At 36.9% G+C, this 26154-nt stretch overlaps 1 protein-coding gene and 1 pseudogene across 5 annotated transcripts in view; both read left to right on the top strand.

Moving 5' to 3' along the window:
* Positions 1 to 26154, top strand: part of ERC2 (ELKS/RAB6-interacting/CAST family member 2) — a 954807-nt gene that overhangs the window by 293158 nt on the left and 635495 nt on the right. For all 4 annotated transcript variants that reach the window (XM_082414434.1, XM_082414435.1, XM_082414436.1 and 1 more), the window contains exons 5-6: positions 5814 to 5969; positions 18708 to 18875. In XM_082414434.1, the coding sequence (XP_082270560.1) occupies positions 5814 to 5969; positions 18708 to 18875 (324 nt within the window). The remainder of the gene's footprint in view (positions 1 to 5813; positions 5970 to 18707; positions 18876 to 26154) is intronic.
* On the top strand, positions 93 to 5843 carry LOC309638147 (transmembrane protein 11, mitochondrial pseudogene; annotated as a pseudogene). Its single transcript has 2 exons — positions 93 to 144; positions 2566 to 5843. The product of its transcript is annotated as a transmembrane protein 11, mitochondrial pseudogene (transcript).

Genomic DNA, 26154 nt, shown 5'->3' with positions numbered 1-26154 from the left:
AAAGCTCTCAGGTGATGTCAGTGCTGCTGTCTGTGGACCACACTTTGCATAACAAGGATCTAGACTGTGCTCCATGGTAGAGAGGTATGCCCATGAATCTTGTTCATACCCACCTGGTATCTCACACACCTGGCAAGGTGAGCGGTACCCAATAGATGCTCAGTATATATTTATTGAATGAATGCGAGAACTTCCTGTATCTAAATTTATTATCAACTATAGCAGACATGTCATAGAAAAATCCAGAGATTATTAAAAAAAAAAAAAAAGATAAAAGCAGAGATAAAATAAACTTATTTTAGTCTTTCCACCTGACCTTCATCCTCATTGCTGTAATCCCTGCACTCGTTGGCTTGCTAATATTCATGGCTGATTCCAGAATCAGCAAGCTGGGCCCATTGGGTAGATGTTTGCTAGGGGTTCGATTCCAGTGATTTATTGTTTGCCCATCAGATACCTATTTTGCATCTTTTGGATGATGGATATAAAATAGTCTTGGGTATGAATCTTTAAGTAGGAGTTATAATCTGGATGTATAAAATGAAGTATTATTACAAGTATTATTTTATGAATATATGGAAAGGAGTAACTTAAAGAGATACTCAATTCAGATATTTTTTCTTACTCATGGGGAATGAAGCAAACACACTTAAGTTGTTATTTCCCGCCCCTCCCGAAACTTTTTTCCCCACATTCTTGCAATCTTTAACCAAAATATGTTAATATTATAAAAGCAAAACAATTTCATGCTTTTCCTATCTCAAGACTATTTGAAGAATGTCACCTGAGACATGGAGTGCTGAATCAGGGAGCATGGGAGTCTGTGTCCGTTCTTTTATTGCTCTGGGCTCAGAGCAGGCTCTCAGTAAATGACTTGAGTGACAGAAGCTGACAAGGTGATCTGGATATTTAAGCCCTCAATTATTTTAAATTGGGGGTAATCATGGCAAGTTTTCTCTTGAAGAATCCAAATCATTGTTTTGACTCTTCACTTTAGTATATAATCCCGAACTTAACATCATTAAAGTTCTATTTTTTTCCCCCAAGAATTGACTTCTAGAGGAATAATACTGGAAAAAATCAGAGTAAATAGAATACTTTACTGTAGGACTTCCCAGAGTGATTAATGCTAATATGCATTGGGAATCCCCAATAATCATTTCTCAAACTTATTTGACCCTGCAAGCCCCTTTTCACAGAGCATTTGTGTTCTGTGGACTTTGGGAAAAGCTGTTTTATGTTGTATTTCACTTACCCCATCTCTAAGGAAGGCCTACAGTTATCTGCTTTGAGAGCTTGCTTATTTGTGAAGCACAATCTAGATGAGTATTTGAAGATCACTACATAACTTATTTTAGAATATCTGTTAGAAATAACATTTAAAGATATTCCGATGAAGATTCTTTGGCGATTGGGAATAAAATGTTGCTCTGCCTTCTAAAACTCCACTTTTCAGGGTGTTACAGCATATGTCTTAAGTTTTTTTACTCTCTATTCTGGACCAGTGCTTGAGTTATTGAGCATGTGCATTTAGTATCTATTTTGAAAGGCAACATCCGTGTACAACATTGAGCCATATCAGGACTTGTGAGATAGTTTCCTTCTGTAGTCCTCCTTAAATATATGTTTTTAGTCATTTATCTTAGTTTTAGAGGTTTTAAAAAAAGAAAAAGATAAAATTTATTCTCCCTGAATTCCTCAAACTGAAGCAGTAGAGAAGGTGTGACCATGGCAGTCATTTTCTTTGCCTTTATTTTTCATGCTTATATTTCCTCATGTCTTTCTCTGGTTCAGCATTTTGAATATCTTCTTGGGCAGAATCAATAGATCATCTAATATGTCTGTGTATTTTGCATCTCTTCTCCTCCCTAGATCTTACTGATATTCTCCCATCGCCTTTTCTCTATGCTTATGATTTTAGGTATGAGTTCTTGAAATTGACTTCTTATTGTAAGAACAGAAATATAAATAAGGACAGAAGAAATAGATCCTTATTAAAGTGACTTCCACAATACCCATTTTTCTTTCTTTCATCTTCTTTTTTTCTTTCCTTTTTTTTTTTTTTTTTTTTTGGTATTTTGGGACATCTGTGGCTAAAGGAAAATAAGTTTGGGAGGAAATACAAAGGCTGGTTAATTTAAGAAAATTAGTAAAAGTTAAAATATTATTTTTAAAATGTGTTTCACCATTTGGTGAAATTTTAACTCGGATATGTATAGGTCAATAGGATTTTCTATGTTTCTAACTCCATTCTGATCTTTCTTTAGCAGTATGTAATTTTTAGAAGTTCAGTGAAAAGCTCCTTTTTAACCCATTTAGAAGTTGGCAGTTGTGGTCATTGCTAACGTAAAGCCTTAGAAATTGACTGAGAGGAAAGCCGAGGGTTTCTTTTCCCGTTGCCTACATGATTGAGACCTGAAATTTTAACAAACGCTATCAAGAATTTAAGGTGTAAAATATGGGACTACAAAGCGTATTGCAGTACACAACATATTTATACATGTATATATACATACGTATATACATGTAAATATAGTTACTTTAGACTTGAATCTGAAATCTCAGGAGATTTTGGCCGCTGGATCACCGTGGGCAACTGCCTGCACAAGACCACCGTGCTGGCGGACACCGCCTGCCTCTTCACCCCGCTGGCGCTGCCCCTGGATTACTCCCACTATATCTCCCTGCCCACGGGCATGCTGAGCCTGGCCTGCTGCACCCTCTACGGCATCTTCTGGCACTTCGACCCCTGCTGCAAGTACCTGGTGGAGTACGACGCCTGCAGTCTGTCCCGGCTGCCCCTGCACACACTCACCTCCTCCTCCCGGGTGGTGCTGGTCCTGAAGGACGACTTGCACAGAAAGAGACGGCACAACGCGATAGCACTGGCGGCCCTGGTGTACTATGTAAAGAAGATTTACGAGCTCTGCGCTGTATGATCGGGGCGGAGTAGGGGGAGCAGGCAGCCCGGCCCGCGAGGTGGCATAGCACCCATGCTGCTCTGTGAGGCAGCGGAGCCCGGGTAGGCATCTGGCTTCACGTTTGTTATTTTAAAGAAATAACAGATCACAAGTGTACCAGGGTTTTTTTTTTTAGCTCATCACACTAAGATGTGGATTTCCGTAACCCACGGGGGCCTGAGGCTGTGGAAGTCCGACCAGGCAGCAGGATGTGATGGAAGCAATGCTACAGAGGGGATGTGAACGCGCCTGGTTGGGGGCGGGGGGTGTCGTTAAGTATGTTGTTTACCTGTACCATCCAGAGCCAACCAGAAGCTATTGACCATTAAAATTATGAGAATTTCAAAAAAAAAAAGGAAAGGAATGTTGGCCCTTTCACCCTTAATTTACAGTTAACTCTTGTAAAGATTGCACTTAGATATTTGTAAATGCTGAAAGATTGTATCTCAATAAAGAGGGGAAATCTATATTATATTGATTAGTTTTAATAGAGATCTGTCTTTTACTATGTTTTAACGAAATCATGTAGTCTTAAGGCCTTCTTGGGGATAAATAAAATTGTTACTAGTGGGTAGATTGGAGTGATGTGATCGGGGTGGGCATCATAATTATCTATGTGGCTTTTCAAGTTTTCTATAATGAGCATGTCAATTTTATAGTCAGAAAAAATCTTGATTTAAAATGACTCATTTATTTATGAAGGCTCTTATGAACTTCTGGAAGTTTTTTTTTTTTTCCCCCCATAGCCTTCTCATTATTGCTGCTCTTTTTATCTACAGTTATCACAGCTTAGAACTCAAATGAGTCACTAAGGAAGACTCCCTACATTCGTCAGCTTGGCCTGCTATAACAAAATACCACAGACTGGGTGGTTTAAAAAACAGAAATTTATTTTCTCACAGTTCTGTAGGCTGGAAGTCTGAGATCAGGGTGGCAACATGGTTGGATTCCTGTGAGAGCTCTATTCCTGGCTTGCAGATGACTACCTTCTTGCTGTGTTCTCACATGGCAGAGAGAGAGAACAAGCTCTCTGGTATCTCTTCTTATGAGGGCGCTAATCCCATCATGAGGGCTCCATTTTCATGACCCCATCTAATCCTGATTACCTCCCAAAGGCCTCATCTCCAAATATAATTACATTAGGGGTTAGTGCTTCAACATATAAATTTTGGAGGCACGTTGACATTCAGTCCATAACATTCTCCTCGCTCAAATTGTCAGTATACAAGATTTCCAGATATGCAGCTAAAATAGGAAAGGACTGGCCGGCGATGCATAAAAACATGATAGTTATCACTGGATGGTAGAAATAGGGGAGATTTTTCTCCATTTACTGTGAATTTAAAGTATATTATTATACTTTTATAACTGAAAAAAATACAATAAATATTATTTTTAAAGTAAAATGAAATACTACAGAATGTAACATTCCATAATAGTCTTGCAAATTTCAGAATTGTTTTCTTTCATCTTCCTGGGGGTTTTCCTGAGAATTAATAAAAGTGTCTTCAGCACTTAGAGCACCCAGATATGGGCACACAGTGGAGCTCGATAAGCAGCTGTTGCTGCTTCTCACTTTTTCTCTTTTAACAGTGATGGCGATGTCAATGATAATAATAATGATTATCATGTTGCCACAGGAAACATGCCATTGGGCATATAATATAGGAAAATAAAATAGAAAATAGCCACAAAATCAGGACAGACATATTTGTTGAAAAGCTTTTTCTATGAGTTGTTATAAATAGAATGCCCCATTCATTGTCTTTACTTCTGGAACTCTTTAGTCTTTTAGATTCTAAAAAATGAATTGGTAAAAAAAAAATGCATTGGTGGCTCATTTTTTATTAAATTTCAATTACAAATGTAATATAAGCTCCTTGAATCTGCGCAATAAAATGTCAGGTAGATGGTGACAGTCAGGAAACTTGAAGTCAAACTTTCAGTGTGTTTCATTCCAAGGACTGATTTGAGTCTAATACCTGAGGTTTGAAGAAATGTTTTTTTCCTCTATAAGAGTTCTCTCTTCTCTACTTTCTAATGCATCATTTCTTATTACGCTCTATCTTGTGTTTGGAGTCTGTCATTTCCTTTTTAAAAAAAATTCTCTATGGTTTTTCCTCAATTAATCCCACATTTCAGTGTAATATTTCTAGTTTTTTAACTCTGTAAATCAGTGGGTTAGAAATGCCCTTCAAGGTAGTAATGCTTTTTGTCACGCAGTCAGCTGACTGCTTGCCAAATAAATCATGATGTGATATATTATTTCCAGTTGCTATAAATTTTCAATATTTAGTGTATCAGTCATACTAAGTCTGATTCAGTTATTTAATTTCACTTATGTCTGTATTTTAGATGAGAATCCTTTTCCCCATTAGTAGATTTTAATTTCCTTCTCTTTCACAGTCAAATTCCAAGCATGCCTTATAAAACCAGCCACAGAATACACACATGAACAAACCGTTTTTGTATTTGCAAGTAGACTCAAAAATATACACTGGTAAACTATATCTGAAATTACAAATTCATCTATTTAAATGACGTTTTTGTTTTCTAATACTTTAGATCACTTTTATCACTATTGCTTTGGTAATTTGATTCCCAGATATGAGACAAACATATCTAGGTAACTCTCTGTATTGTATTGACATATGCTGTTTATTAGGAGCTTAAAAAAAATCTCACAAGTGATCTTCAGAAGTGAAAAAAATAAATTGTTCTGAATTCAGGGCTATGTCTACACCATGATTAATGTATTACTACTGAAACTGCTTTCTGAAATTCTGTTTTGATAATATTAAAAAAACAATTTTCTTTCTCTTTTCTTTTTTCTTTTTTTTTTTTTACCAACAGGACACAAAAATCGCTTCATTGGAGCGAAACATAAGGGATCTTGAGGATGAGATCCAGATGTTAAAAGCCAATGGTGTGCTGAACACTGAGGACCGCGAAGAAGAGATAAAACAAATAGAGGTTTACAAAAGTCACTCCAAGTTCATGAAAACCAAGGTATGGTCCACAATTATAAACTTTTATATTCTTAGTGTGACTGGAAAGTTATGGTTTAAATACATGCTTTCCCCAAATACCCACATAATCTGCTTTATGTGATATATGAAATATATGGACAATAAAGAAGAATGAAGAAGATTTTTAGTTCAGAAGCATGGATTCCAGAAAGAAACCAGGGAAAGCTTTTGGTGGAATTTCTACTTACTGAGGGGTTCAGGATTTCCTAATGAGTTGTTTGGTGTCCCTCTTTCATGGAAATTAACATTTATTTTTAATAGTCCTCTCTCTTCCAAATATTTTGAGTTTTCATAAGTTTGCTATTTTTAAAAATTTCAATCATTGACCAATTTTTGGCCCATCCCTGGAAGGTGATTGTCTTCAAAGTTGTTGATCTTGGAAGCCAGTTTAACTGATTTCAATGGTATGAAGACATTTTGGTTTTAATGTAGTATTTAAGACAGAACTGATTTTGAGTCCCAATGCTGAAATTATTCAACCTCTGTAATCCTCAGTTTCTTCATCCATGAAATATGGATAAGAAAAAGAGAATACCTTCATTGTTGGGTTGCTTTGACAATTCCAGGAGATTATGCATTTAAAGCACTTAGTCCTTTGAGTGATCTCTAAAACGCATTCAATAAATGTCAGGCATTGTTGTTGAGAGTGTTGTTATTATTACTGTTATCTGTTGGTGTGGAATATTTATGAAATATTGTTAGAGTAATCTGTTCCATTATTTTATATCAGTATTGCCAGTTTTAAAGAATTTGGCTTGTATTTTTCAAAATGAAACCTTAGATTGCAAATGGACCAATCATCTGAAAATCTATTATTTTTATATATGCATAATTATTAAATTTACGAACAGCCTAATAGGCCTTTTGAGACTTTGAGATGCTTTTATTTATTCCTCTATTTAAGCTATTTTCTTTCTGAAGACAATAATCACACCAGTTAAAAATTTTTTTTTCTTATTTTTTCTACCACTTGCTCTTAAATACCCCTGTTCTTGTTCTAGGTTTTACTACTGTTTGTTGCTTTATAAAATACTACAGAGTTAAGAGTGATACAGACTTCTGTGAGAAAGCAGTGGGAGTTGAGAGGAAAAATGCTTAAATGATGGTTACGATTTTTATCAGTTGTGAAATACATGCATAGTCATTGCAGAGAGTTTTCAAAATTATAGAGCGGAAATAACATCTAGCGTCTGCTTCACTGTGTGTGTTTGTATGTGTGTGTGTGTGTGTGTGTGTTTGTATGTGTGTGTGTGTGTGTTTCTCTAGGAAAAAAACAAAAACAAAAACTATGCTTACTTCTGCCAGCTTCCATCTGTAAGTTGAAGTTGAGATTGTGACTAAAAATTTATATCAAGGAGCAGAGATAAGAAGAATGTCCAGTGTATTTGAATATAACCCCTTCCTTTCAGGGATGGCCACAAAATGGAGAACGGGTTTCCCTGCTCAGTCCTCCCTTCTGGTTTCTTTATTGCAGTCCTTCCCTCATAGAGAGTTGAGCTGATGTGCAGCAAGCACAGTAGTAGGGTGGCCTGCAGACAATGACCAGATCACTCTAGGAATGAAGACCAGATGCACAGATATGAGTGAACGCATGAAGTTTGGGGGAAATTATTGTTTTGGCTGAAACTTTTCCTCCCCACCCTGTCCTGTCATTCAGCAGTGGGAGATAGTTCAAGCCACTTCTACAACTGAAAAGGCAATGAAATTTGTTAACTCTGCCCCTCACCGTAGATTGTGCCCAGGTGAATAAAACATGTATATGGTCTTCAGCAAGCAGGTCATGACCTTTATTAGCCCATAGTCTTCTCAATCCTTGAGCTAGTTTTAACGTTTAATGGTTTCAAGGGTTCCCAAAGTGGTTAGGTCAGAAGGATGTTTGAGGAGAGAAATAGAGTTAGGTGAAAAGAGTGCAAGCTGAAGACTAAAGCAGACTCTGGCAAATCTCTAGCCTGCCCTTTAGCCCCATGGCCTTGAGGAGTGACTTAAGTCACTCAGCCACATTTTCCTCTTCTGTAAAGTGGGGGCAACAATGTAAATCTTAGAGGGTGACTCAAAGTGTTAAATGAAATAATGTAGTTAAAGCACCTGGCTCAAAAAAGTAGCTAATAACAATATCCATTATTATTGAAGACATATAACCAAATATAATAATAATTATTATAATAATAGTAATATAAATGTTATATTTAACTTGACTAACAGGGAAAAAATGGATTTCTAAGAAATATGAATAAAAATGATTTCTTATAATATCATGCAGATATCCCTTATAGACTGGTAAGAACATTACCTAAAAAGTACTAGTAAGAGTTAGTTTTTAATATTTTCTCCATTGAAAGAATGTTTTTATTGGATTGAGCTGTAACATTTATTGCTTATACCTCGTATCATTACTTCAGTTGCTTTTTTTTCTTACCTTTCCTACTTTTGAGAGGGTAGTGTGATTCCTTATTTAAGCCTGGGTATGGTTGAGCAAGTCTATTAAGACGTAGTTATTGCTAAGCATTTAGTCCTGAGTGCTTGTGTTTTGTGCTTTGTGAGATCCCTTAGGCTGTGTGAACTGATTCTAGTCGGGTAAATAATTTATCATGGAACTTGTTAAATTTTAGAGGCATAGACTGATATCCTCTAAAATTGGATTGCTCTCATAGTTCATGGTCCATTGTAGCCTATTTGGATAACTTTTCTACAAAGCTTATAGGAATATGTTGCTTGTCAACATCATCACACATATCCGAGGAGTTAATTTTTACAATAGTTGGTTACACACATTGACAAGAAAACTGTTTAGTGTCACCATTGGAGTCTCTTGAATTCTTTTGTTTGTTCAGTTATATGGATAAAGCTTTCAATATTGGATTTTGAGCTCTGTGGTCCCCAAAGGGGCACTAAAAGTGGTGCACGTTTAAAGTATTTCCCATTTCCCAATACTGACCACTTAGTTGGGAAGGTAAGAAATGTACTCAAAATACTACCCTGAAGATTTGATGGGAGGAGAGTCCATTTCTGGCTGGAGTAATGCAAGTTGTGTAAGTTTAGTGTTAGCGTTTTTTTTTTGTCTAAATAATCAGATTGGTAAGACTACATTGACAGGTCTGGTGAAGAATGCAGACTCAAATCAATGTCTGAGCAAACCTAGAAGGATAAGTGAAAATACCATTCCACCCCCAACTCCACACAGATAAGGAAGTAGGAAGAACTTAAGTCTATATGAAATGATAGGCTTTTCCAAAAGAGAAAAGAAATACTAGATTTAAATTGCAAAAATCTAGAGGCTCTAAAACATACACGGGAAATGGAAATGTAGTTGTTAAACTCATTGGGTTTACTGAAGCAGTGATAGAAATGGAAATCATAAGGTGACTTTGGATCCTGTCTGGCAGAAAATGCTAGGTTTGAGGCAGGGACAGTTGACTTTAGAAACTGTTGTTTTAATAGTTCATAAAGACTCGAAGGGTCATGGTAGACGAACGTTTCAGAAATTCTTATGAAATGCTGCACAAGAAGGGCAGTGGAACTCTTTGGAAACCAAACCTGAATTTGCAGCTAAATATTGTTACTTCTTCTTGCGGCTTGTAGTGAATACGTAGAAAGCTTTTGAGTGCCCCAGAGAACTTTTCTTTCACCAGGTCCTTTGGAGAGGCACCTTCAGGCTGATCACTGTTTATAAAGGTGCCAGGCTTGGAGGTGCTCTTTAATCTGAGCATTTCTTTAATAGAGGTCTAAATGTTTTCTATCATGATTACTTGGAAGCTTATTATTTTTTTAAATTGAAAAAAGGTTTAAAAAGTCAACCTAATCATAAAAAATAGCTCCTATAATATCTATGTTCTCATTTGCTTATATTTTTGAAGTTTTAGCTGAAAATTATTTTTATGACCCATTGGTGATAAAATTGACTCAGCATTTGATTCCTCTTCATTAACAGGGCATGATCTCAATCAATCTCAATCTCAATATGCAACTATTTGCTCCAAATAGATAATAAAGGCAGCTAATAATAATAATTCTTATGTACAGACTCATTTTCAGAAATAGAAATAAGTTGAAATAGATAATTTTAAATGTTTCAATGAAAATTTGACATGGAAACAATGTTGTGGTATGAAAAGGGAGTGCTGCTTGCATTAATTATTAAAATGAATAAAGAATGTAGCTGGAGGGAAAGAAAGTATTTTAAGTAGCATGTGAAATGGCATGCGCCTCCAGTTTGATGTTGAGCAGATGGCTGGGACTGGTAGGTCCTCTTGAAAGCTTTGTGATTAAATTAAGTAGCAGTGAAGACCTAAATTGCTTTTATAAATATGACATCATAGAATAAACATGACATAACATTTTTGGAATAGTGGAAGGTGAATTGCAAAAAATGTAAAAGCAGAGTTTGGAATCTCAGCTTGTGCAAAGGCAGGGATACCAGACATAGTCAGCCAGGATTGAAATCCGTGCATCTTGCAAGCCCTTTGGCACATGCAGGTTGTCCCTGAGCACTGAGACTCTGGGAGACCTTCCTAGCTGTGCAACTCTCCCCTGTTCGAAACTCCAGTTTCTACCCCCTACTCCCAAGGCATAGAGGAATCAGACTGTGAGGGCAAAATCTAAGAGGCAGTGGAAAGCATGAGTTACCTTCAGGAGCACTGTTAAGACTTTAAGAATGGAATGTACCATATAAATAATTGTTTTTCTAGTAGGGAAAGAGTGATGGCATCCCCTGTTCTATACAAGGCTTTGTTCCTAGTTTCACACATTTTTCATCTACTGATCCCAGTACTTCTACATTAGCCACTCCCTCTGTTTTCAGAGTTTGCCAAAGATGCCACTCTGCTGTCTTAGATCTCCTCCTTTATTGTGAATATGTAACACATTTTCTTATTAACCTCTGATGGATTACAAACCTCACAACCCAAACTGCATGATAATAAGCATATCACTTTCTAGACATGAGGGCCATATCTGCAGTGAATAAGAAGCTGTTTTCTTTGGCAAAGTAGTTTTTTCAGGGTGTAAGTTGTGTCACAGGCATAAGTGGTGGAGGAATTTTCAGACGAGATGAAGTGTGCCTGATGTCCACATGGACTTCATATAAACCATGTGATGTAATTCCGATAGGCTTTTCTTCTTGCCATCACGGAGACAGACCTTCCCCAGCCTCAGTTCTCATGTGTGTTAGATTGCGTCACTTTCCATTTTTATTGAGTTTATGGTTATAAAAGAAGCCAAAGGCATATTTTTATGGAAGAATATTTTTTACCCTGTAACTATGTTCCCCTTAGAAAAGCCTTTTTCTGTTATTGTCTGCATAAAATATTTATTTAAAATTTACCTCATGGTAGTGATAGCCTGAAAGCTATTTAAAGCAACTGCCTATTCAATATTTATAGACTGAGATAATTTTATCATTATCAATCTATTTTTATTGAATGAAGTAGGTGTATATAGACCCTGCCATGTCGTCCTTCCTATTAAATACCATTCCATTGATGTTAATTTCATTCAAATTCCTCTCTCAGTACCCTACTCCCACATGAAGTTTCTACTCTGATAATTTGTAGAAGTTAGCACAAAACAGGTTTGTTTGTTTGTTTGTTTTTACTATAAACATCATCTTTGTTAAGGCATGTAGAGTTGAAAGTTTTTTTAGCTTTATTTTCAGATAAATCAGTTTCATAGGTGGAATCAACTATATACTGTGCTGTCAACTACAACTGCATATGATCCGGGGCTCTACCCCCTGAGAAGAGTGCTGACCACAACAGATTTCATTTATATTATAATTTTCTGTAATCCTAATCCTGATTTTCCCTCATTTTATTTATATTCTGTTCTTGTGTGAGAGAGATAAAGAGAGGGGTGAGGAGAGGACTTATTTTGTTCTAGCTAAAAATCATAGATTCATGATTTGTTAAATTATAAAGAAATAATGTTATTTCATGGATTGCACAGACCTGAGCAGTGCCACCACCTGGTCACACATACCCAAAGCATGTTGGTAATCTATCACAATTCTTTTTCAGTGAACCTTTTAGCATACTCAGAATCCTTCTCAAGACTGACTTCTGGCCAGCCATTACCAAACCTGTAGATTTGGCAAGCAAGATGAAACCTATTTGTCCCCCGATCTAGTCTGATTTCTCCCTGCAAATGGGATTCCATATCAATCTTTCTAGTAAATGCTGCACCCTGAAAACTTCTGAAGATGGGGGGGGTCTCAGTTCTTTTTAAGCATGCCACTCTGTTCATGCTCAGTAGTTATTGTCAGTAGCTTGCTTCTTATTTAGCTAGTTTTAGTTGTTGAAAACAAAAATGCTGGATCAAATAGAGTTTAAAAACATACAATTTAAAATGTACTTATGAACTTTCAAGTTAGAAAGAATCTGAAGGGCCAAAATTAAGCCAAGGCAGGAGGCTGGAGTGATACGTAGAGCACTGATTCTGTCTCCTTGTTGGCATTTGCTAGACAGGTGAACTTGAACTTTAGTTTTTACAGTCACAGGGACACTAAAGGAAAGTGACAGAAGCCTGAGTCTGCTCAAGATGAGGAGTCAAATAGGAATCCCACTACCACATAAAGCTGGGATCCCAGACAGCTACACTCTTAGTGCAGGGATAAAGTAAAAATAAACTCCCCACTCTCTTCTCCTCCCACCTAGACTAAGGGGTTCCAGGGAAAATTATTTATTTATCTATTTTAAAACTTTGAGCCAAGAGAAAGGTGAAAAAACTAGCTTTGAGAATCCATAACCACAGCTGGCTCTTACACAGATGTGCAGTGTGAGGTGATCCAAAAACTTTTAAGTATCGAATTTAGTTTAAAGGGGCCTTTGCTTGGTTGTGCCCCAGGTATTGGCAGAGACAAATGCTCTCAAGGACCACATATTCACCTTAGACCTCAGTGGTTTTCTCCAGATAAAGTTCCAAAACATATGAGTAAAAAAATTTTTTAAATTACAAAACCTGCAAGAAAGCAAGCCACCATAAGTGAAAGCCAGTAGAAAGAATAAACAGCAGAACCAGAAAGCAGGGAGTTCAGTAATTGAAATTTTAAGGCAAACACTGTGAAATAAATATATATGTTTAAAATATAAAAGGAGTTGAAAATATGAATAAAGGGCAAGACCAAGCAAATTTAAAAAGAACCAAATAAAATGTCTAGAAATGGGAAAATATAAAAATGGAAATTTAAGAGTTTGATAAATAGGTATAACTGCGGAGTGGTCATAGCAGAAGAGAAATTTAATAAACTAGAAAACAGGGCAGAAGAAATTAAATAAAAGATAAAGAGATGAAACACATGAAAGATAAGATACATAGAAGATAGAATAAGAAGCTGTAGCGCAAGTCTAATCTGAATTCTCCAGAGAAAGAGAGATGGAGTGTAGGGACAGTCACTATTCAGAAGCCATATTTGAAGAGATGAAAGCTGAGAATTTTCCAAAACTGATGACAGGTATCAGTCCACAAATTCAGGAATCTCAAAATACCCCAAATAGGATATAAATAAAATGAAATCTATTTGCATAAAAATAAAGCCATAAAATCTTAGAGGCAAAGAAAAAGTCTTAAAAAGCAGAACATTTGTCCAAAGGAGGTATATGAATGGCTAATAAGTGTATGAAAAGATGTTTGATAGCATCTTAATCATTAGAGAAATCAAAACCATAACGAGATACCACTTCATGCTCACTGGAATGGTGATAAGTAAAAAGACAGATAATAACAAGTGTTGGTGAGAGTATGAAAAAATTCGAACCCTTGTGTTGCTAGTGGGGATACAAAATGGTATAGTCACTTTGGAAATCAGTTCAGAAATTCTTCAAAAAGCTAAGCATATAGTTACCATGTGGCCTAGCAATTCCACACCTATGTTTATACCCAAGAGAAATAAAAACATATGCCTCCACAGACTTGTACATGAATGTTCTTACCAGCATTATTCATAATAGCCAAAACATGGAAACAACCTAAGTGTCCACCATGTGATGAATGGATAGAAACAATAGGGCATCTTCATACAGTGAAATATATTCAGCCATAAAAAACAATGAAGTACTGATACTTGGTACAACATGGATGAACCTTGAAATGTGCTATGTGAAAAAAGCCAGTCACAAAGTACATATATTGTGAGAGTCCATTTATATGAAATTCTCAGAAAGGGCCAATCCATAGAGACAAAGTAGATTATTGGTTGCCTAGGACTTGGGCATAGGGGGTGAGGAAAGGAGAGTGACTTCTAATAGTTACAAAGTTTCATATTGAGATGATGAAGAGGTTCTAAAATTTGCTTATGATGGCTGCACAATTTTGTAAATATACTAAAAACAATCACCTGTATGCTTTAAGCAGGTGAATTGTATGGCATATAAATTATATTTCAATAAAGCTATTAAAAAAGGCAACTAGTGGAAAAAAGCCCCATTACCTTTAAAGAAATGAATTTGGAGTGAGAGCTTGACTTCTTAATAGCTTCTGTTAGGCAGAAGGGGGAATAATATGCTCAATGTGCTGAGAGAACATATCTCTCAACCTAGAAAATTACTTTTAGTAGTCAGCAACAATATTCATAAAAAAAGAATAAAGTTGAGATATTTTTAGACCAAAATTGAGTTTGCCACCAAAGGAAATTTTAACTGATGCATTTCAGGCACAAGGAGATTCCTAAAGGAATATCTGAGATGAAAGAATGAATAATGAACAAAGATAGTGACAAATGTGGGGGTAAATCTAAACAAACATGGACTGTAAAAAAAAAAAAAAATGATGAGTGAAAAAACAGGAAAGAGCTAAAATATATGATGACAATAATGTGAATGTCAAGATGATGGTGACTGGACTTAAAGTGTCTCAAGATCCTTATATTATTCAGAAAGAAGATAAGCATAGATTGACTTTAGACTTAGATAAATGTAAGCCTGCTCTGATTTCTAGGGTAATACCCTAACAGCTAGAAATAAATAAAACAAACACATTAAATAAGTATAAAAGTATAACTTTTAAAAGAGTAGAGGCAAAAAAATAGTATGAGAAAAAAAGTCATTCAAAACAAGGCAAGAAAGAAAAGAGAAGAAATAGAAATGGTAGCATATATAGAAAACACAAAGATGGTTGAAATAAATTCACATGTATCCACAATGATAATGAATGCTCCACTAATTTTATAAGATAGGATAAAAGAAACTGGGTATATGCTATTTACAAGAAACTTCTCCAATATAAGATTAAAGATACACCGAAAATGAAAAAAAAAACACACTAACCAAATACCAATCATAAGAAAGCTGTTGTAGACTTTGAGGCAAAGAAACCATTTGAGAGCTGAAAAATTTGCAGAGCTACAAGGAGGAATTGATTATTTCACCATTACAGTGGATGGTTTTAACCCACTCTCAAGTAGTCAACAGATGAAACACATTGAAAGATCAAAATACAGAAGACTTAAACTACCCAACTAAAAGTGTTATCAAATGTCATGCACATAATACAGAATATCGCACCCAACAATTGTTGGATCCATATTCTTTTCAAGCACACGGTAAACAGAGTACATTTATGATAACTGAGCACATACTGTGCATTAAGCAAGATACACCAAATTTCAAATGATTAGTATAGAACAGACCATGTTCTCTGTTCACAAAGCAAGTAAGAAATAAAAACCACAGAGATAACTAGGAAACATCTATATATTTGGAGATTAAGAAACATACTTCTAAATTATTCATGGGTCAAGAAATAAATCATAATGGAGATTGGAAAATATTTAAGACTGAACAATACTGTCAATATTACGTATCAAACTAGGGAGAGTGAGCTAAAATGATACTGACAGGAAAATTTATGTTCTGAAGGCTTATACATGGAAAGAAAAAAGTATGAAAATTAGTGAGATTAGATTCCAACTTAAAGTTAGGAAGAGAAAATAGAATAAATCCAAGGAAAGTAGTAAGAAGAAAATAATTTAAAAAGGAGAGCAAAAATTAATGAAATAGAAAATAAAAATGTTGGATGATCAACAGAACCAAAATTGGCTCTTTGAAGAGGTTGTTTAATGGGACATGCTTCTGCTGAGATTCATCAAGAAAAAGAGAGTAAAAATGAAGACTATTAGGAATGAAAAAAAAGATAATCATAGATGCCATAGATATCAAAAGATAAATGGGTTTTATGAAAACTTCCTGCCAATAAAGGTGAAAATTTAGATGAAATGAAAAAATTTTAAATGAAAAACAACTTCTCAAAATTGATTCTCATAATTAGAAATATGAATATTCCTATAATCATTAAAGATGGATGAAGTAAGTAATGGTCTTTGGAGAGAGAAAATACCAGCTCTGGATAGTTTTTCTGGTGATTTCTAGTGAACATTAATGGGAAAAAATTTGCCATTTTACATAAACCATTTCAGAACACATTAAAAGAAGGAACACTCCCTACTTTATTTGGAAGGCTAAATTGATACTAAAACCTGACAAGGGAAAGCTACAAGATAGGAAAATTACAAATCAATCTTACCCATAAACATAGAAAAGATTCTGATAAAATATTAGCAAGGTGAATCCAGTAACATATAAAAAATATACTACATCATGATGAAGTGAAATTGTTCATAGTAATGCAAAGGGAGAGTAATATTTTTAAACTCCATTAATATAATTTATTATAACATATTAAAGGTGAAAAATGTGATAAATCATGAGATGCAGAAAAAATGTTTGATAATATTGAACATTCCTTAATGATTAAAAAAAAAAAAAACAACTCTTGGCAAAGTTGTAATAAAAGGGAACTTTCTAAAACTGAAGAGTACCTATAAAAAGCTAAAGCAGACATCGAACTTAATGATGAAACATTGCAATTCTTCCCTTTAAGACCAAGAACAAGACAGAGGAGCCACAGTTTCCACCAGGCCTCTGTGTCTTTCTGAATGGCTTGACCATGGGCTGGTATGGGCTTCCTCGCAGCCTGGTGGTCGCAGGGTGGTTGGACTCCTGTCTTGGTGGTTGGCTTCCAGTGGGAGGAAGCTGAAGCTGCCAGTCCTCCTACAGGCCAGGGCTAGAACAGGCATATGACACATGCTGCATTTAGCTGGTTGAAGCAAGTCACAGCCCAGCCCAGGTTCAAGAGGATGGTGAACAGACTCCTCCTCTAGCTGTGAGGAGCGGCATGTGTGTACAAGTAGGAGGAAATTGGTGGCAGTCGTTTTTGGAGATCATCGACCACAACGCCTACGAGACTGGCAAAAATGTGAAAGGCCAGTGACATATGATATTGTCAAAGGCATGGAGTGATTGATACATTTACACACTGCTTGTGACCATGAAAATTAATATAACTGCTTTAGAAAACACTTTGGTGTTATCTGGTGAAGTTGAAGATGTGCATACTATGTGGTCCAGCAATTTAACTCCTAGGTTATTTTTACTATGTGTACCAGATGATATTCAGAATAGCACTTTTTGTAATAGCAAAAAACCCTGGAAGCAAACCCAAATGTATATCAACAGCAGAATAGACAAATTTTAATGAAGTCTTACAATGGAATACTGTACTTCAATGAAAATGAACAAATTGCACATGCAATAACTTGATATAATCTCTAGGACGTAAGATTGAGTAGAAAAAAGCAAAGTGCTAAAAAAAATACACAGTGCAAATAAAGTTAAAAACCATGTAAAACTAAATAGTGTATTATTTACAGATGTAATAAATATTTGGTGAGCCTAAAAGACAAACAAGAAAAGGACAAACACAAAATTTAGGGTGGTAGCTATTTCCAAAGTGGGAGAGAAGGAGATAGAAATGGGTTGGGATATGGGTAATTCTAATGATCCTTTTGGTGAATTAAATGATAGATGTTTCTTGTATTATTTTTCTATGTTATATGTATTTTATGTTCGTGTCTTTTTTTTTTTATTTAATTTTATTTATTTATTTATTTATGGCTGTGTTGGGTCTTCATTTCTGTGCGAGGGCTTTCTCTAGTTGCGGCAAGTGGGGGCCACTCGTCATCGCGGTGCACGGACCTCTCACTATCGCGGCCTCTCTTGTTGCGGAGCACAGGCTCCAGACGCGCAGGCTCAGCAATTGTGGCTCACGGGCCTAGTCGCTCCACGGCATGTGGGATCTTCCCAGACCAGGGCTCAAACCCGTGTCCCCTGCATTGGCAGGCAGATTCTCAACCACTGCACCACCAGGGAAGCCCTGTTCGTGTCTTTTTAGTATTTAATGTAAGAAAAAAATCCCTCAATGCTTACTTTTTTTGGGGTGAGGATTCTCTTCTGTCAAATGGTGCCCTTGAATGATCATTTCCATTGTGGAGTAGCAGAGAAGGTCCAGGTTCTGTCTTGGGTAATTACCTTTGTCAGCTCCCTGTTGACACTTCTGAGGACCATGGTCAGTAGACTTTGTGGTTTCTTGGATGAGTTGTAGGTTTGGCCAGGAAGCCTTCATTCCACTGTAAACCTTGGTTCTCAGTGGTGTGGAAGGTAGAAGGCAGGCTGCTGACCTTACCTTTCCTATTTTCTACTCTGAGTCACCTTTAAAGAGCCTCCCCAGACTCCTAAGACTGAGTGACTCTCAAGGCCATATTTTTAAGCAAACTCATGGTCTGCCTTGTTGGATGAATGATCACTGGTTCTTGAAAATTAAGAGACTTCAGTAGTTCTCAAATGTAAAGAGTAGGAGCTGCGGCTCTAATTTTTTGTAATTTCATTTTTCACAGATTGATCAGCTGAAGCAGGAGCTGTCAAAGAAGGAGTCAGAACTTCTTGCCTTACAAACAAAGCTTGAAACTCTTAGCAATCAGAATTCAGATTGCAAGCAACACATTGAAGTGCTTAAAGAGTCGCTTACTGCCAAAGAACAGAGGGCTGCCATCCTTCAGACCGAGGTAAGGCACTGTTTCAGGATTCCGGGCAGCAGACATTGAGTTGATAGAAAATATCCTATCTGAACAGCTTTCTTTTCAAGATTCCTTATCTAAATCCTTGGGGCCAGATACATCTTGGATATCAGATATCTTGGGGATTTGGGAAAGGTCAGATCCATTGCATGTATCATAGATTGTATAACACTCCCAATGGGGTTGCAGCAACATCGCATAAGCAAACATATGGATATTTCTGCAGAAAAAATTTTTCTTACACTAAAGTAGAGTAAATAAAGACTGTATAAGGAGCCTTCTGTTGGTTCGTGTTAGGTTGTGCCACCAAAGGAGCTTGCTTCACACTTGGATTTTTTTTTTTTTTCATTTTTCAGAGTTTGTTCACAGTTGGGAACCATAGATAAATGATTGGATCTGAAACGGTTTCATTTTATCAAAAATCATAAAAGTGTCAGGATGTCACCTACCTTACTTTACTGTGTATCTGTGTAGGCCCCCCTCCTGGCACCCTTGGGTTTCTCACATCCTAAGGAGTAGCCTCAATTTTCAAGATTCTTTTACCCATTGAAGAAAGTTGATATTGTGTTAGTTTCTTAAATGAAATGTGGTTTGTTATTTCTTATTCATACTAAGAAAAAAACCCAAATACATGTTGCTATCCTATTTTCTTCTTCTCGTTGGATTATATCTCATTGCTAAGAAATGCAAAGCACAAGCTAGTTATTATGTAAATGAAACAGTTGCCAGAAAATAAATTATTAAATGGGGCCAATAGCAAAAAGAATGCTGTGAATCTCCCTGATTTTTGTGTTGAGGCAGTGTGTTACGTGGATTACTTTAGGAGAAGGCAGTCTAATTGAGTTGCATGTTCTCTCTTGTGTTCTTGGAGCCATGTCTTCGCATGTATACAGTTTTGGGTCTGTGGGTAGGTTTGGATTTTCTGTAGGAGTTAATGGGGCCATGCCAGTTAGTAGGTCTGTGCCCTCAGTCAAGGTGCAGGACAATGTCCATAGGAGAAAGGAAACAAGTTCCAGGTTGGATAGGTCTTGGCATGGACCTGATAGGTCTATGCATTTGATTGGCCAATAGGCAGTTAATTGATAGCTTCGAATCAAAACTGTCATTTTGGCTTCAATGATGTAGATATTTTACATTTAAGAGATATCATTTTCAGTTGTGTATAGTTCCATTGTGAATGTAGAAGCATGGATATTTTATTTTTTAAGGCATAAATGCAAACTATGCCATAAATTGGAGGTTGGCTTGTATTTCCTTTGAGGAGGCAGCAGTGAATAGTATCTAGAACTGTGCTAATACTGTCGCCACTAGGCACATGTGGCTATTCAAATTTAGATTAATTAAAATTCAGTTAAATTTAAAATGGAGCTTCTTAGTCACACTGGCCACATTTCATGTATTTAATAGTCACATGTGGCTAGAGACTAGTGTATGGGGCAGCACAACTATAGACCATTTCCACCATGTAGGGCTTGTCTAGAATACGGGTGGAAAGCTATAGCTTGTTGGGACAAATCCTGCCCTCCGCCTGCTTTTGTAAATAAACTTTTATTAAACTTTTTAATATTTAAACTTATTTAACTTTAAACTTATTTAACTTTAAATGAGTTTAACTTTCAACTTATTTAACGTTAAATAAGTTAACTTTAAAGTTAAACTTATTTAACTTTTTGGTTACACCCTTTCATCTATGTGTTGTCTTTGGCTGCTTTTGTGCTACCAAAGCAGGATTTAGTAGCAACAGAGACTGTAAGGCTGAAAAGCTGACACTATTTACTCTCTGGCCCTTTACAGAAAAAGTTTGCCACCTGTGGCATTGTGATTTCCTGGGAAGAGGCTTGAGTGGGAATTGGAATGCCTGGCTTGTCCTTACTCTAACAGGCTTACTCTGAACAGGGCCAAATTTGCTGACCTCCATTCTAGAGCACAAGTTTTTCTTCAAAGTGGTCATTCACACTGCAACAGATGGTACTCACAGTTGTCTTAAGTTGGCAATAATACCAACATTACTAATAAAGTTACTGTAATTGTGTTGCTGTGTATTGGGTAGAAGGAAATTTGAGAAGCAAGGCAGTCTGCTGAGGTATTGCCCAAACAGGTAGTCAGGCTTCTCGATAGTTTCTCTCCAGAAGGAAAGAATGAGAAAAGTCAGCTTGGAAAAGCTTACTACCTCTCACCTGTACTGATGAGTGCTGTATTCTGTGGCCTCTTTCCCTTTTCTTATTCTTTCCCCTGTTTTTTACCTCTCTCGAATTAATGTAGTCCAAATTAGACCTGTACATATTTCATGAAAAAGACAGAGGTGACATTATGTGGATAGCTTCCATCCCACGTTCAATAATTAAAATGACCCAATAAAGAGACAGCACTTTGAAGCAGAAAAAATTACTCTCCATGTGCAGAGAAAGTGAGATGATTCTCTGCTTTTCTGCTTTGAAGTTGGGATTGTGAGATTAATGATTTTATCAGCTGGAAATATCCAAGGAATTTTCTTTTGCCTTTTTTTCTTCTTTTAAAATCTTTGTAAATGGAAGTGAAGAGAGTTATCTAATGATTTCCATCTCATAGAGGAAGCAGTTTAGGTTGAAATTAGCTCTAATTGTTGGATCATAGGCAAGGGATTTTTGGCAGCAGGGTAAAATACATTGAAGTGATTTTCCTGCTTCTTGGAAAAATGGAAATAAGAGTCTCCCTACCTAATGTGAGTTAGTGGGTGAGTATTCAGTAGGTAAGATATGTTATGTTTCATTGTGCCCTACAATGAAAGAACTGAATTTATGTTCATGTGAAAGATACTGTTTTCATCTTTAGAAGAGGTTACATGTGATAGCTCCTTCCAATTAGATCCCTGAGTCATTGCTGAACGCTCTTGCTAAAACAGAAGAGGACTCTCTCTGGAATGGAAAGATCCCTACTGGTTTCTCTGGAAAATCTGTGCCATCAACTATCTTTGGCAACTCTTTTAGAATATGGTAAATTTGCGTTTGGGAGGTAGTAGGTTGAAGACTGGGGTGAGGGGGGAGGCAAGTTGTCTGGGTTTGTGGCTATGTGGCTTGGCTCCTGGGTAGGTTTGTTTTAACTCGTACAGATGCCCAGATGCTCTTTGACATGTGTGCAATAAATCAATGGAATAATAATTACACACACACACATGCAGACACCACATAGATCTTAACATAACATTTTACTTTTTAAAATAGCTTCAAAGGACCGTAAGGCCAAGTATCTTATTTTGCTACTTCCCTTGATGTTTCCCACGTACCAATTTACCCTTATCCGCCAACACATTAATTTCATGTGAGTAGAGATAATAATAAATAGACTTCAGCACCTTGACTTTTATGGATTTCAATGAATAATTACCAACATATCCAGAAATCAGAAAGAAGAAAGGCCTAGCTATTATTTTATCATCTGAAGTAAAATGTGATATGAGAAACACAGCATTTGGAAGTGGGAGATGTGTGGAAATGCCTTAGCCTCCCCATTTAATCACTATGACGTGAACAAGACTTACATTTCTGAACCTCCATGTCTTGATCTGTAAAACAGCAGTCATTGTACCAGCCTGATGCATCTATATGAAAAGTGCTTTGATTCTACTAAAGGGTTTTAGCTATAAATTGTGTTGATTATTATCATTGTTGTGATTGTTATTACTATTGTATATCAGGATGTTTGGGGAATACTGTACCTCACTTCTCTTCTTATGGGTCTACCTTTGTGGGTCTCCTTTGAATTTTTGGTGTCTGCTTTTACTGAGCTCAGACTTTTATATTTCAACTGAGTCACATTTTATGTCCTAGAACGATGCAGAGAAATGAAGATACTACGAAAGTGCCATCTATTTTGTTCTAGCTCCAAATTAAAAGATTCCTTTCTGTTTTCTTGCGAGTACACTTTGCCCCAGCCCAGCATGATTTCTGAACTGCCAGGCATGACATCTCTTTTTGTATTCTGGAAGATATGTTATGTGACAGTGGTATATGATGCAGCTTTTATACTCATTTCTGTTCCAAATAGGTTAGGGAAACATTCTACTTGTCTAAGAAAAAACACTTGACAACATGTTAATTAAAGAATATAGGGGTTTTGTGTTCATGAAGGCTAGAGGCAACACATGCAGGTTAGGTTAGTGGCAGCTCCATAGTAAGGGTCCAGAACATTTTTGGTTTTGTTTTTTAAATGTAATCAATATAAGAAAATCTCATGCGATCTATTGGCTCAGTTCCCAGAAAATTCACCTCGGCACATACATACTTATATTCATGTGCAATAACGTATATGCCCTCAGGTAGTTTACAGATACCCTGAAGCATTTCCAAGAGTTTCACATTAAAGATCCTTGCCCTATAGATTTCATGCATTTTTCATTCAACATATATTTTTTAAATGACTACTATGTGCCAGATATGGTTCCTGCCTTCATCCAGTTAACATTATATTGGGTATGTGGATATATGATAGAGAACTGATCACAGTACCATAAACACTCAGTGAGTTCATTATCACTGGTTAGTAATAATTCCACACAAGGTCTTAATTGGACTTCATCTTTCTTTGGTTGTTTAAGGGCAGATAAGTAAAGGAAAGAAAGAAGATAGAACTAGATGTTTAGCTCTTTTGAGGACTAGAGTATGCAAGCTGTATGAAATGTCTATTTAGGGACTTCCCTGGTGGTGCAGTAGTTAAGAATCTGCCTGCCAATGCAGGGGACACGGGTTTGAGCCCTGGTCCGGGAAGATCCCACATGCCGCGGAGCAACTAAGCCCGGGCGCCACAACTACTGAGCCTGTGCTCTAGAGCCCACGAGCCACAACTACTGAGCCTGTGTGCCACAACTACTGAGGCCCACGCGCCTAGAGCCCGTGCTCTGCAACAAGAGAAGCCACCACAATGAGAAGCCCGTGCACCACAACGAAGAGTAGCCCCCGCTCGCCACAACTAGAGAAAGCCTGCACACAGCAGCGAAGACCCAACACAGCCGAAAATAAATTAATTTTTTAAAAAAGGTCTATTTATACCTCTTATAATTTAAGGCTAATATTGCTAAGGTGATTACTCTGATAATGTTAAGATTTTATGTTTTGATTAAAACTGATCCTCTTTGAGCCTACATTCAAGCAACCTGGCTCTCCTTGAGAAAGGGAATGGTATTTATAGGCTTACAGATTATTTCAGGAGTTACTGCATCTAGTTAGAAATGCTTCAGTCAGCTATACTTTAGACAGACCCTTCCCTCAACTTGTCTAAACAAGCAAGGTATCATTTGATAATATTTTATTGAGCATCTATGATGTGCAAGGTGCTGGACAAGGTGGGACCCATAATCTCAGAAGCTGTTGGTCTTGGACTTATTAATTTAATTTTATTGCCCAAATGTCTACTGAGCACAAGACATGGCAGCTATATTGTTTTCCAGGAACTGTGGCTAAGTGTTTTCCATGCAATACATTATTTTAAACTTGACTTACAACTTGTGAATTTGGTATTGTTGACCTTTTTTTTTTTTTAAGACGAGGAAATAGAGGTTCAGAGAGGATGTGTATCTTGCTCAAGGTCACAGAACAGTGAGTAACAGGGCTTGGGTTCTCAAGTTCTAAACTCTTAACTAGAAATCTAGCACTTTTCATAAGAGTCCTACTGGCTGAGGGCTTTCTTTGTGTCAAGAAGCTGACATACATTATCTCATTTAATCTTCATGGCAAAGGTTATGGCAGGTTTTATAGTTCTTTCTTAACAGGGAGGTTCACTAGGGATTCAAGAATGCTCACTAGCTAGTTACAACCCTCTACTGGCTATGAAGAGGGATAAGAATGAATAACTCTGAGATGTAAATTCTTACAGTAACATTGTGGCTATAACAGTGGCACTGTGGCCATAGTAATGAAGGATGTCACCTAAACTTTAGGGAGGGTACCATTTTTCATGAAGACTAGAATTCTCGTATATTAAGAAGAATTTATTGTATAATATTTAGTTTTTATTTCTTTAAAGATGTTTGTGATATGTATATATATACATATTCAAACATGCATGCACCCTTTGTAGAAAAAAAGTAAAAGAATGGACAGCAGTATCTTACTGTGTTTTCTTTTTGTGTTAAACTCAGGTGATCTTTAAATGGCCTATGATACACATGCTGTACATTTGTAATGTAAAAATTAAATGCATTTTTAACAGAAGTGATGGTGATCACTTCTTCAGGGAGGTTGTGCAAGGTACTGGTGGTGGAGGAGGTGTTTTCTGAGCCTGTGGCAGCATTTTTTGTTCCTCTGAGTCATGGATGATTCAGTGTGATAACACAACTAGAAAGCAAAGTTGGGCTGTCAGTTTTCAAGATGAATCATAAAACCAAGCTTTTGACAATGAAAATGTTGTTACGTGGAGAAAAAGAACAAGTTTTATGAGTCCTTGTTTCTTGGTTTGTTTCTCATTGAGATGGGCCCTCTACCCCACTGCATGGTGAGGCCGGGATTCTTGGATATAAAATGTCACCCTGACAAGGAGTCGGGAACGCTTTGTGGCCTCCAGGGGCTGCGGGACCAGATGCATTCACATAGGGCTTTGCAAACTATTCAGATACTTAAGGAACTACTCTTTCTTCTGAACTCACACATGTTGAGCAAAGGAGTTTTTTAAATGACTGGAAATAATATTTGCCACAATACATAAGGTGGGATTTACAAGGAGTTTTCCTTTACTTTAAAACAATAATTTCAGTTTTCCTTTTTACCTCTTGCCTTGGTTGACTGGCAAGCAGTAAAGTCCTTTTTAATCACTTTATTCCAGCCTTCAAAGGATAATATTTAAAGTGTCCTTTTTTTTTTTTTTTTAAATTTATTTTTGGCTGCATTGGGTTTTGTTGCTGCATGCGGGCTTTCTCTAGTTGTGGTGAGCGGGGGCTGCTCTTCATTATGGTGCACGGGCTTCTCATTGTGGTGGCTTATCTTGTTGCAGAGCACAGGCTCTAGGTGCACGGGCTTCAGTAGCTGTGGCATATGGGCTCAGTAGTTGTGGCTCGTGGGCTCTAGAGCGCAGGCGCAGTAGTTGTAGCGCACGGGCTTAGTTGCTCCGCGGCACGTGGGATCCTCCCGGACCAGGGCTCGAACCCATGTCCCCTGCATTGGCAGGTGGATTCTCAACCACTGTGCCACCAGGGAAGCCCATGAAGTGTCCTTTTTGAGATAGACTTTTGTTTTATGCCCTTCATAATCACAGCATTTAAAAGTGAGGGTTTTTTTTTTCAAAAAGTTAGTAGCATATG

The sequence above is a fragment of the Balaenoptera physalus genome (assembly GCF_965194825.1).
Source record: "Balaenoptera physalus genome assembly, chromosome: 11".
Taxonomy (NCBI): domain Eukaryota; kingdom Metazoa; phylum Chordata; class Mammalia; order Artiodactyla; family Balaenopteridae; genus Balaenoptera; species Balaenoptera physalus.
This window is presented reverse-complemented; position numbering and strand designations above follow the sequence as displayed.